Source organism: Podarcis gaigeae, assembly GCF_964106915.1.
Source record: "Podarcis gaigeae genome assembly, chromosome: 2".
NCBI lineage: Eukaryota > Metazoa > Chordata > Lepidosauria > Squamata > Lacertidae > Podarcis > Podarcis gaigeae.
Window position 1 is genome coordinate 38,688,186 of NC_139679.1, and position 13,748 is coordinate 38,701,933.

The 13,748-nt window shown below is 41.8% G+C and overlaps 1 protein-coding gene across 8 annotated transcripts in view; it reads right to left on the reverse strand.

The window, feature by feature from the left end:
* Positions 1 to 9,737: 9,737 nt before the first annotated feature.
* The window catches only part of SEPTIN9 (septin 9), a 215,326-nt gene continuing 211,315 nt past the window's right edge, over positions 9,738 to 13,748 (reverse strand). For all 8 annotated transcript variants that reach the window (XM_083725859.1, XM_083725862.1, XM_083725861.1 and 5 more), the window contains one exon: positions 9,738 to 12,960. In XM_083725859.1, the coding sequence (XP_083581985.1) occupies positions 12,822 to 12,960 (139 nt within the window). In that variant the 3' untranslated portion in view covers positions 9,738 to 12,821. The remainder of the gene's footprint in view (positions 12,961 to 13,748) is intronic.

A 13,748-nucleotide genomic window follows, 5' to 3' on the forward strand; every position in this document is an offset into this window, starting at 1 on the left:
CACAACATTGCAGTGCTAATATACTTATTACGCTAAGTGCTTTGGATGATAGACACAGGACCTGAGTATGTTCATATAGGGAGAGGCAGTCTCTAAGGTATTGGGGGTCCCATTGTGTATCAATACACTATTGCATTTCCCCATCCACACATGCAATTTCAGATAATTTAGGTCTCCTAGTTGTCTGAGTCATCTCCAAGTTCTCGTTACTTATCCACTAAAGCCAAGAGAAAGTAGCGGAAATGCTGAATGCTTTTAGGAGGAAAAACATTACAGCATCTGAAGGCCCTTTAAATGATTCAGATACAACCCCGTCTGTAATAAGACATCTATTTTGGTTAATCTCTTAGTTGCAAATCTTGGAACTCTTGAACCTGCCTGAGGCTGCTGTCAGCAGCACTCTATTTAAGATTGCTTATTGGGAATAACTGCTATCTCCCAGTGTAACCTCTTAAAGTCACTCTTATTGCTTTGCCCAAATATACTTGCCTTGAGGATATGGAGAAAAGGTTTTTTTTTTTCCTCCTTCTGCAAAAGTTGTATCGCTAAGATGATCTGAGCAAGCTGAATCAGAGGAGACTAGGCTTTTTCCAGGAGCTGAAAATAACCTCATGTTTTAGGGTATTTTAATTTTTTTTAATGTTAAATAGGGTGGTGGACTGGAATGACTATGCTTTGATTACTGGCAGGTAAAGGGTTTGAGTAGACAGGGAAATCTTAATCTTTTAGACTCACTACTTTGCAACAACAATCTCTACCTGCAGTTGAATTGGGAGCCAGTCTTGTATAGCATGTCTGCATTGCAGGTTATGTCACTTCATTCTGGTTTACTGACAACTTGTTGTCCTCTTTGTCTTCTCTGCTCCTGAATATACCATTCTTCAGTTCCATCGTAATTGTGTCTCTTGAGTTTATTCCTGGGCAATTATTTATTGCATTTATATCCCACCTTTTTCTCCAAGGAGCTTACGGTGGTGTACGTGGTTCTCCCCCTCCTCAATCCTCACTGTGGGGGGGTTAGGCTGGGAGGCAGTGACTGGTCCAATGCCACTCAGTGAACTTGATGGCCAGGTGGGTATTTGAACCCCGGTCTCACAGATCCTTGTGCAGTGATACCTCAGGTTACATACGCTTCAGGTTACATACGCTTCAGGTTACAGACTCCGCTAACCCAGAAATAGTACTTCAGGTTAAGAACTTTGCTTCAGGATGAGAACGGAAATCGTGCTCCGGGGGCGCGGCAGCAGCAGGAGGCCCCATTAGCTAAAGTGGTGCTTCAGGTTAAGAACAGTTTCAGGTTAAGTACAGACCTCCGGAACGAATTAAGTACTTAACCCGAGATACCACTGTATGATATATCACTGTATGATATATCGCCCAGGACCAGTATGAGGAGTAGACTGCGATGTCGCTAGCAGCATCCGCTGGAGGGAGTCAAGAGTTCCTTCCTCCAGCAGGCGCTGCTAGCAGAGGGACTTGGGAGCGTTGGCAGTTTCACCAGCACTATATCGCTGAGTGAAACTGACATCCCACTCTGCCCTCATACAACGGAGAGGGGAGGGAGAAACAAACTGTACTGGTAACACAGCTTGTTCCTCCCTCTACAACTTTGAACTGCTCAACTGAGGAGTGTGCGGCTGTCCTTGCCTCAGTTGAGCAGTTAAAGGAGCCCCCAGCCCGGTGCTGGCTCCTGCAAGCCAGAGGCAGTGTGAGGGCTCTGTAAAACTGCTCAGCTGAGGGCAGCGCAGTTGCCGCTCCCTGCAGCGAGTAGTTAAAGGAGCCCCAATGCTCCGCTGGTGAAGGGCAAGAGCTCTGGGGCTGTCTCCGCTGGGGGGAATGTTGCCTCCCCCCAGTCAAGCTTCGCAAACAAGCTGCATTGTCCCAGCCTGCGGTGAAACCGCCTCAGCCCTCGAGGTGAGAGCTGGGGCAGTTTCTCCTGGTGTCTCGCGGGCAGAGGTCAATGAATCTTGTTTTTTCAACAACGCAGTATATTGCCAAACCTCGGTTTGGCTGGCGATGCACCACGATGTTGAAAAGCTGATATTGCCCACTGCCCTTGACTGGACTCAGTCCTGCAGCTGATATTGTCCACTGGACAAAGATGTGTAGTCAGAGTTTACACTTTTGATTTTTCCTGTTACTATTCTGACTAAGCATGTCTGTGATAAATTCATATTGCAGATCCTTATAACTTGGAAATAGGGTATGAAAGAGTCACTGGGAAGGAAGCGAACCATGCCCTTTCATCTTTGTACAGAATAAATTAAGAAAAGGACAAAGCCAAAGGCTGAATTTCTGACCACCGGGTCATCTACTGCAACATCAGGTCTTGAGACATGCAAGTCCAAGACATTTTTTTCCTGAGGCAAATTTTCAGATTGGGCTCCCTCCATTCCTTATTACAAAAGCATTACTTCAATGCTGGTGGTAAAAGTGTCCTCCACTGCAATACACTTTACATGGAGCTGCCTTTGAAAATGGTTCAGAAGTTTCAATGAGCACAGTATGTAGCTGCCTGACTTTTACTGGTTTAACGTGAACAGATGATATAGCACACCAATTCTGTTGCAGCTACACTGGCTTCCTGTACACTTCTAAGGCCAATTCAGAGTGCTGGTTTTGACCTATAAAGGTCCTTAAGACTCAGGATCTCAATGTATTCTGGAACTTCTCTTCTGATAGGAACCTTCCCAGACCTTTAGATGTCCTTTGTAGACCCTTCTTTGAGGGATGCACAAAGGAGGATGGTCTTTTCAGTTGTGACTCCCCATCTGTAGAATGCTCTCCTCCACCTAGCACCTTCAATGTCAGGTAAAAGCTTATATTTTTACCAAGGGCTATTGATGGACTAGAATGATAATGCTTTTGAGGTTGGTGTGCTACCAAAGATTCCTGTGGCTGTGTGTGTTGTTTTGTGTATGTTTTATGAATTGCATGTGTTTTTGTATGAATGTGTCAGTATTGTGATGTTTATGTTTTAAGTATATTGCGAGTTGCTTGGAGACCTCTATATAACTAGTGACTTAAAAAAATAATAATAACTGAGGGTAGCAGGGTATCTTGGAGGCAGGGTAGAGTCAGGTATGTTGACACAGTTGTTCCAGCACACAGAGCTGTTCCAACTATTCATTTCAGGTTCCTGTCCAGCAGCATCAACTGCCTCAGGCAGGTGCCTCACTTTGTCCAATAGTAGGATTGGCCCTGTACATTTTCAGACTTATGGCTAGAGTTGACATACCCGAGTTTCTACTCCTTAGCCCCTACTCTACTCCTACGTATTTTATTTCACCTTTTACATGTGTTTCAAGGCAGCTAGCAATAAAACTAAAGCACCATAATGAACAACAGCAATAAAAACAGCAACAAGCAGCATAAAATCAATAAAAAGGACCAGAACAATGAATTGAGGTGTCACTGAGAGGAAGAGAGAACCCAAGAGAATAGGGTGGACTTGAAAGTTATGGCATAGAGCAGTAGTGAAGGAGCCAGACACATATACCTATGGATGGAGTTACATTGTTTGTATGTTACACTGAGAGGGACCTTTCTCCAAGAGCTTGCAACCTAACCTCAGAAGGTGGGGTGACGATTCTGGAAAGGATCATGTGAAAAAAGTCAATTCTTGCCAATACCAGATACCAGAATATCTAGGGTGTTAAAGGCCACAGGTAGCACCTTACCTTGGGCCTGGAAACAAACTTGCAACCACTGTGTAGCTCTTTCAATACTGACATTATATTTATCATATTGAAAATACACGAACAAAGAAGGGTGCATTCTGAAAAGAATATGTTGATTCAGGGATATGTCTATGAATATCTATTCACAGCACATGAACAGTCAAATGCCTTCCACAAAGGGGAGGGGAAAACATATACAAATATAATAGTGCAAGCTAGAAATAGTCCAACATTTAGCAAAATCTTAAAAGACAGAACACAATAGCAAAAGCTTTTGCTATGTGATTTTTGCATGGCCTTGATTTTCCACTGCTCACATTTCAGACAGTGGTATGGTGTAAAATTGTGTCTTCTTTTGTTGAAAATGAATGATTGATCTGTACCTGGCCCATAAGGTTTAGAAGTACTTCACACATGGATCTTGTACATCATGGTTTCATCTTCTGTCCGCCCCCTTCCAGTGGATGCTGGGAAGCTGGACCAGAGCCTATGACACAATGGCCAAGTTGCCTGTAGTGTAGGTCAGGGTTGAACTTGGAGCAGTCCTGGATGATGTGTCAGATTCCTTAGGTCAGTGGCAAGAGCTGGAAAAAATGTAATTTTGGAGGCGAAAGGTTCTTTTCTGTTTACCAGATAATGGTAGAAGGCTTATTTATAATAGGTCTCACCAGCCAGAAACTTCACGTTGCTGCCAATATCAGGGACTGATGGCTTCGTGTCTCTTTAGTTAAATCCCAGGTGTAGAACATGAAGTTCCTGGTTCAGCCTTTGGAGTTTCTGGCATGGGAAAGGCTTGGGAAATGAATGGAGTCAGGTGACCCAGCATGCTTCCAAATGCAAGCTTATTTTCCAAATGGGCAATTGAGATGTTGCAAATGGGTCACTGGCAACAGCCTTTTTGTTTTTATTTTACTTACTAGATTTCCCCTGGAAGGGGTAAATCTGGATTAAATTGTTGAAAAATACAGGCTGGCATTTTGAGGACATTATTTGGATTCTGCAAAAGAACTTGTAGGCATAAGAACCTTCCACCCCACAAGAAACACCCATCTAGTAGCACCTCCAGTGTACCACTAGAATTCAGAGTGAATTTCTTCTTTTCCCCTGGACAAGGAACGGATATAACAAATTATCCCTGTCTCCAGAAGTTAAGAAGCACTTGAGAAAATTATAATGCAGGTGGTTAATAAGCGAGCTTTCTCCTTTTTTTATTTATGAGGATCTGTGAAGTTGAACAAAACATTTCTTAAACATCTCCATTAACTCTTAAGGTATGGATCACCATAATCAAATATGTAAGATAAATAGGAGAGTTGGTGAAAAGTGCAAAGGGGGGGGATGAATGGGATTGAATGAAGTTGTTTGTGCAATCTTCGCTATCGTGGTCTGCTGCCATGCTAATAATGAATATATGCATTATTAATAACAGTGTTTATTCTCATAAACCAAGTACAGCAAGTTAATATTTAATCCAAATCATGCAAGAAGCCCCATCCACTCTTTCTCAGGTCTCCATTCTTCTTCCTTCGTTTGACTTGCCTTCAAAATAATGTCAACACTAACACAAGTTCTACTTCTTGATCCAAAAATTCTTGTTTCCTTTCTAAATCCACTAGGTTTTCTTTTTTGATAAATCTGCCTTGCAGTCATTGTAGGCCAGGAGGTTTTATATTGGTGACTCAAGTGAGGAAGCATTATGTATTATTGGTGATATCTGTGTTCTTACATTGTTTTGTCTTTGTTCTCAGAACCCATGATGTGTTGCTACCACAAGCGAAGCACACATTATCGAGAATGACTAAATGTTTATGCAGCCAAACAATTATAAATCTATTATTTGATGTGACTGCTCTACACAGAAATACTTGAGGTACAGCAAACAACTCATAATAGTTAATGAATTGGTGGGCCCAAACAGGAATAACTAAAATAAGGATTGGTAGATGACTTTTCCAAGGAAACTTCCTTGTTCAGGATCAGGAAAATAGAACTCAAAATACCATTCTTCCAATTTATTTTTCCCAGGACTTTTAACACTTTCATTGCCTCTTCCTTCAACACTTGTTTCACCTTTTGATCTCTGCAACTACTGCCCTTTGGAATTGACTCAAATATGCCTGGAAAATCAGGACATTGAAACTCACCTTCTGATATTGAAAATAAAACTACACACTGCACCTTGCCCTTCCACATTTAATTTCACCTGAAAATTATATGCAGTATGGAAGATACAGGGACAGGAATATAATTTTTTTCCTAAAGTACTTATATCCTGATTTGATGGGTTATACATGTATTGGAGAAGGTAGCCTATCTTTCTGGCAGACTTTTGCACCTAGTTCTGTAGTAACTTCTTGCTACCGTTTTATGAATTAGTATTTTCACCTTTGTGTTGGTAAATAAATATACAATAAGTGTATTAAGTATGCATACTTTCCTAATCTCTCACTAACAGATGAGCATTGCTTTTCATTCTTTTATTGTCCATCGAAGTTGTGTATAACATGCAATATTGGTGAAGCAGTTTAATGATATATAAATAAGAACCTTCCTGCCAGTAGCTTTGTCAACAATGATCCGTGCATCATTTCTAAGTATCCTTAGGCCTCTTCACACATCAAACATAGGAAGCTGGTGCATTCATTGAAAGGGGCAGTGGGCCCAGCGTTTCTTTAGCAAGGCACCTTCGTCTCTTCTGTATAGCAAATCTACTCTTTCCTTCTAGGACTGACAGTCCTGCCCCTTTGGAAGCTACAGTGCTTTCTGCCACCGGCGCCTGTGTTGTTATTTCTAGAAAGGATTTATAGCATTTTGGGATAAGGCTCCAATGAAGTTATTAATCAGAGAGATGGAAGAGTCCAGCACAGTTTATGGTGTGATGTGGATGAAAAGAGAACTCTGAATATTAATGTCTCAGATAATGATTAGAAGATAGAGAAGAATTTGAGGGGGGGATGTAGGAAGGAAGGACAGGAAGCATTGTGGGTAAATATATGCAGCTTCTGGTGGTGATTACCCTCCAAGTAATTAGTTTTTAAAGCAGGCAGACGTTTCAGGAGCCACTTACTCTGAGCTGCTTTAATTATTTATGTTCTCTTTTATTCTTAATATTTATGGCGGGTCCTCTTTTAAACAGGAGTCGCGTGGTGCAATGGGGCCACTCATCCTGAACAGAGATCCCTCTCTGTCACAGGTCCCATTCCTCTTCCTCCCCCCACCCCAAACTGGATATTCATTGACAACAGCCCCTGGCTGGAGTCAGTCCTGCAGAGAAGTTTATCTCTGTGTTTTCTCTCTCCCCTCTCCTTTCGATAGGATGACAAATGGGATGTCAAGAATTCCACAAGACCCCCGCCCTGCACTGCAGAAGCTTCTCACTCTCCTTCGTTAAGGCAGCAAACAGTAAACAATGCCTGTGCCCCAAATAAGCTTTATAGAAATATCGTAATATTCCAACCAAATAATCATGGCAGCCACCTGGGATAATTGCGTTTTATGAAATGGGTTCTATGGGTGGGGGAGTAAAATATAAAAATGCACCAGGGGAAAAAAATGCAACCCAACCCCTAGATCGTCTCCCTAATTTCGGTTGTGTTTTGTATCTCTGCGTGCACTACATTCCCAACTTGTCATCCAGCACACGTGTGCACATTTTTTAAAAAAATATTTTGCAAAGCATGTAACACTTAGAAAATCAGTTGACTTTCAAAGGATAGGGGTGGCTTGGTCCAGGGAGTCTTATTTTAAATATGTATGTAGTTTTTGGTTGTATGTAGTTTGTTATCTGCTTTGAACCTTTAGTTTATAAATGTGTCAGACAGAACAACCTCACAGGGTTGCTGTGTGGATAAAGTGTGTGTGTGTGTTGGAAGCTGTCACATATGCTGCTTTGAGCTCATTGGAGAAAAGGGAGAAGAGGCAAGGTATGAATGGAATGATCAATAGTATCCTAGTGTGATCTACATTGGTAAGCATTGCAGAGACAAAGGCACACACACACCTGTGTCACTGATGCTACTTGTGCCCCACATTGAATACCCCAGGTTACACAGAATTTTAGAGTTACAAGAAGGGAAGTCTCACTGCACAGTACAAGGGACTTTTGGATACAGCAACAAGGAGTCATTATTCAGTTGCCAAATAATTCCACCACCCAGCTCATAGGAAGCTGCCCTATACGGAATTGGACCATTGGTTTGTCTAACTCAGTATGGTCTCCACTGGCTGCCAGTGGCTGTCCATGGTTTCGGATAGGAGTCTATCCTAGTCCTACCTGGATATGCTGGGGATTGAACCTGCATGCAAAGCAGAGCTAGGTCCTGCTCACTGAGCTACGGCCTTTCTCTAGGTCTCAGCCTAAAATGGATTGCAGTAGTGTCAAATCTATATATTTGCCTTCCTCCCACCAATGGCTCAGCAAACATGCACAGTCTTGAAGGATTGAGATGTTGTTACCGTCTGCAACCCACACTATGGAAAACAATATAAATGTTAAGACAATAAGATTGAAAAGATAAAATTTGTTTTTTGGTAGCATTTGATACCATAGTTCAAGAAGATACAGAGCAGGGTGGTGATGGGAGAAGCTATATTAGTTTGCTGCAGAAAAATCAACCAAGTCAGAATTGGCCCCTTAAAGACTAGCAGATTTATTGTGGCAAAGGCTTTCTTGGGTCAGAGCCCAGTTTTTAAAAGAAATAAAGTGATACAGTGGGCTATGGCCCAGGAAATCTTACACCACAAAAATTGGGTGAGTTGTTAAAGGTGCCACAGGATCCCTTGTTTTTTTATTAACCAAGAAGTGTTTTAAGTGTAGTCCCTGACAACTGTTTGGGGACCATGCTCGAATTGTTCGCCTCATGCTGCTAGGATGATCCTACAGAATGGTGATGAGGAATGTATTGGCCTCTCTACATACACTTCCTGTGGAGTTCTGCTCCACCTCCTCCTGTTGCTACTGGCTCGGGCCAGAGGACAAAACTACATAGAAATATGGAGTAAGGTATGACTGTACTGTGCTGGCGATGCCCAGTTTGGTAGATTTATTTTTGGGCTGTGGCTGAAGGTGGTAGAGCCAACTGAACACAGGCTCTAAAAGTATGAGAAAGGGAGAAAAACCTCTCTGTCCACTTATTCCATACCTTGTTTCATTTAATACACCTCTATCATGTCCCTCCTCTCACCATTTTTCTAACCTGAAAAGCCCCAACTGCTGAAAACCTTTCCACATATGGAAGTTTCTTCAGTATCTTGATAATTTAGGTTGCCTTTTTCTGCAACTTTTCCAATTCTATGGTATCGTTTTTGAGGCAAGGTGACTAGAAATGCACACGGTATGCCAAGTTTGTCTTAATTTTAACACCCTACCTTGTTTTTTTACAATGTTAATTATTTTATAATTCTCATTGTTTTTAATATTTTACATTCAATAGTATGCTTAACATATTTTATTGTGTTGTGTGTTTTCTTCTTGACCAATATCTGTGCTATGTTTGTAATTAATAAGTCATTACAATAATGGAGTTATATTTTTGATCCTTTTTGTAATAATCCTTAATATGGCATTTGTGTTTTTTTCACAGCTGCCATGAACTGGGTCAACCCTTTAATGGAACTATTCACCACCACTACCACCCCAAGATCCCTTTCCCAGGATCAGTTGGTAAGACCTCATCTGCATATGTTGTAAACCACCTAAAGGTTTTGGGGTGTTGTTGTTTTACAATCAAGTGGTAGAGTGAGTGGTTACTTTTTAACTTGCATCACCACTATTTGCCTCAATTCCGTCAGATTCCATTCCTGAAAATGTCAGTTCAGGAACGGCAATCTTCCGTACTGCTTCTGCACTGAAGATGGGGGCAGGGGGAGAGACACTCAAGCATCTCTGCAAAATAAGTTACTATCTTTCTCACCATCCCATTTTTGTTGCATCTTTTGGTCCATTTGCAAAAGAACCTTTAGAAGCTGGGAGAGCAGTTGGGCAAAAGCGTAGTTCCCAGCTAAAGCTTACACAAAATATACCTTTTGGCCCCGAAGACAACAATAATCCTTCTGACATTTTCCATTTGAAACATTTATTTTTGGGAAATACATATTAAACACTATTATTTATACAAAACAGAACTAAATTTGTCATAATGCATACAATCCTCAAAAAGGCCGTTTTTTAATAGATTTGGATGATTTATTTTTTTGGTTTCATTCGGTAAAACCTCCCCCCGCCCCAAAGTACAATATAAAAGGAGAAAGCCATTTTTGTCTTGCTTTCGCTGGCTGAGATACTGGCAAACAAGATACAATGCATTTTAATTTTTATGTTGCTGAAGTGCATCTAAAAAAACCAAGAGACATTCTCTATTACCCTTTTCATAGTCTTAAACACTTGAAATATATATATTTTTAGTTAATACAATTTTTATTTTGCTAAAATATAGCAAGTCAGCAAGTAAAAAAAATAATTTTCCTCAGCTTAACACAGCTCAGTAAAGAGTCCTCCGTTTATTCATTTTTTACGTTTGGGAGGCACAACACAAAAAGTTAACATGGCAGGCTTAGATTTAACTTGCAACACAAAAACAATAACAACGTATGAGTGCCTCTGAGCAAAGAATATGTGCAGATGCATCCATTGAGGGCCATGAGTGGCAAAACAAGTGAACTAAATGCCTGACACAGTTTTTGAGTCATAAAGGAAAGCACTTGTCAGGGAACACTGTGGAAGCAGCAAGTAAGCTCATGAGAAGTCTTGGTTAGAGTCAGTTTGTAGGCTTGCATCCTAAGGACATGCAAGACAAAGTGGCCACTGGCTGAGATCCCTGTGTGCTGTGTGTTAAAGTGTGAAGCATTCCCCTTAGGCATGCTGAGAGTGGGCTACATCAGTGCCAGTGAGAGCAAGATGAAAACTTATCATTTGCCTTTTCTGAAAGCCAGGAATCAGCATGCCCGTTCTGTTCTTTGCAGCTCCACAAGAGGGCAGCATGGCTCAGAGCTTTCCACTTTGGAAAAGGAGCTGTGATGAGAGTCTTCTGCACATGGCACAAGTGGAGGTGATTCTATAGAGCTGGCTACTTAAGATTTGCTGTCTGAGGAAGAGAAAGCTGTGACTGCTGGGTAAGTGTGTGAAATCTGGGTAAGTGTTTAGCAAGCAGTTCTTTCCCCCTTTCTCTGTAAAGAGATGTTTCCTCTGACAAATCCAGAAGTTGCACAAATGAACCAACTTCTGGGTTTGTCAGAGTTTAGTCGCCTGACCACTAGAGTTAAGACTGACTAAAGTATTTGAATGAAATCAATGTTAAAAAGAACCCTTTGAGCAACTGGCACAACTCTGATTCAATATTAAAATGTGACATGGAAAGTAGGCATAGGACCTCAAGTATTCGGACCAGCTGATGGGGCAAATAGCTTCCACATGGTCCCTACCTCACAACCGCCCTCAAGCACAGAGATTATCTGGAAAATTTTATCGTGTAAATTGACAATCTTAGATTAAGCTGTGTGCTTAACCAAGGGCCATGCATTACTGCAGAATGCATGCAAGATCCCGGGGCTCAGCATATGTTGTTGCTTGGCCATTGCTCAGGGATGATGGGAGCTGGGGTTTGAGCAACAGCATCTTCAGGGTTACAGGTTCCCTATCCCTTTTTGCATGCATGGCACATCTATATGTGCAGACCTAAGGAATTTTAGCCACAGATAGTTAGAAAAGTTATACACACACAAAGCTGCACAATGAGAAACAGCCAGGAAGACACACACCCCATAGCCTCTCTAACATTTTAAATAATGGTTAAAACAAGAGCTCGGAGGATTGAACTCTTTTCAGCTGAGATTAAAGGGACAGGGGGATTGGGGAGGAGAGGAATGTCCTAAGAATCAAGGTGACTTACATTTGATCCCATAGTAGACCACCTCCTTTTCTCCACTGAGCAAGCTGGCTCCCTATTATTGCTGGCTTTTTTTAAAAAAGGAAAGGGAATATAGATCAGACATGCAGGGAGTAAGATGTGCATAGTGCTGGGTGGAATTGTGCCTTCTGCTAATACTCCATTCACTCTACCCTCACGTTAAAAAACGTTTATCTAGGTCATGAAAATCTTCACTTGAAATGGGTGGAGATAAGATACAAAAGAGAGAGGAACACAAACACACGTACACACACACACACACTAAAAACAAACACACAATGCTTTCCCCCTTCCCACTCTGGTTTACAGAACAATAAACCTTTGGCACTAGGAAATCAAGTGGCTCAAGAGGAAGATTACCATAGACTTGAACCACTGAAACAAAGAAGGCAGACAGGAACACCTCTTTTCTCTCTCACTTTCATATGGGGGGGGGGGGAGAGATGCTTTGGTGGCATGTCTGACCTAGCATCCATCAGTGCCTCACCAGGCCTGTATCAAGCAAGTTGCTAATGAAAGCTTCCTCATCCAGATCAACCTCACCTGGTCAGGATTGCAACTTTTGTTGCTTTAACTGGAGGTGAAACTGCATGGATAGGATATGGAATGTGCGGCACCTTCTTCTCTCTTTGACACAGCCCTGTGCCCCATAACTTAATAGCTTCAACTCATGGCACAACACAAGGTATCACATTCAACTTCAACACTAGGGCAGCTGTCTATGAAACTTACAGTTCACCTCCCAATTGACCAAAGGGGACAGGGGAGGGGGGGTCAGTCTGTGCTTTCTAACAAGGTCCGTCTCAGCCTTAGTAGGAGCTCCCCCAGAGTTTCAAGAAAGGGACACTCACCTATCACAGTAAAGGACCTATCTATGGCAAGGAGGCCACAACTAAAGTAAATCATCAAACCAATGCATATCCTGTTGAGGTTCCCTCTCAACCTCATCCCCTCCCTAGGGATCAGTAACTACAGCCTACACAGAAGAACAGAATAGATGTTTCACATCACAGACACTAGAAAAGAGAAAGACACTACATTTATTACAGAAAAGTACTGTTATTTGGTCAGTTAATGTCAGCAGCTTGGGTACTGTTGGCAGAGAGGGGAAAACAACAGTGGCATAGAGTTTATATGGGGTTTTTCTTGGGTTTTGTTTTTTTTAACGAAAAGAAAAGTGTGGGGCGGGAGGGGGAGAGGAAGAGAACAGGCTGGGTCCTTGCTTAGGCATGGAGTGTTACATTTCATTGGCCACCAACTCCTCTTTGTCAGCTACGCCATTGGAGAGCATATTCTGGCCTTCATTCAAGCGTTTGACTCTGTAGGCTTCAAAATGGATGCTGCTGGTAATGTCCTTGATGTTTTGCATGTGTGTCCTACAGGAAGGAGGAGAGAGGATTAAAAAGAGATCTTTCTGATGTTGGAAATAAAATCAACAACAGCTTGACACAGGAATGTAACGGAGAAGGGCTGTAAAAGCAGTGCCTTGCAAATGCAAAATCTGAGATGCTGTTCTTGACATCTTCAGTAACTTTGGCAGACCCCTGCGTGAAACTATGCTGCTAGTTAGAATGGATAGCACTGGGGTAGATTGACCCTTTGTCAGATTCCTATAACAGCTGAGTGCTGCCATGGGAAGTAAGTATAATAGACCAGGATACCTTAATAACCGCCTGAGCCCTCATATCCCAACTGGTTCACTGAGATCATCACTGCTAGTTGCCTCCTAGGTTACAGAGGGACAACTGGCCTCAACCAGGAGTTGGGCACATAGTATTGCTGGAACACTTTTCCAACAGAGATTTGGCAGACGGACTCGCTTTTTTCAGGCATCCATTGATGACCTTTTTATGCTGACAAGCTTTTACAGCTGTTTAGGTGGGGTTTTTTTTATTATTAGCCAGTCACTTTAATGCTTACCTGTATTGTTTTTATTGGAGTTTTATGTTTAAACATTGTATAAACTGCCCTGATATTTTATGATATGGTGGTGCAAAAATACTTTTATTTACAAATAAATAAATGAGTTACTAGCAGCAGTACTAGCTGTGGGGTGGTAGCATCCAGGATGCATTGGCTGTGATGCTACTTCAGATAAATAGATATTACACACATGTGCATGTGTGGAAATACGTGTGTGTGTGTGTGTGTGTGTGTACACACA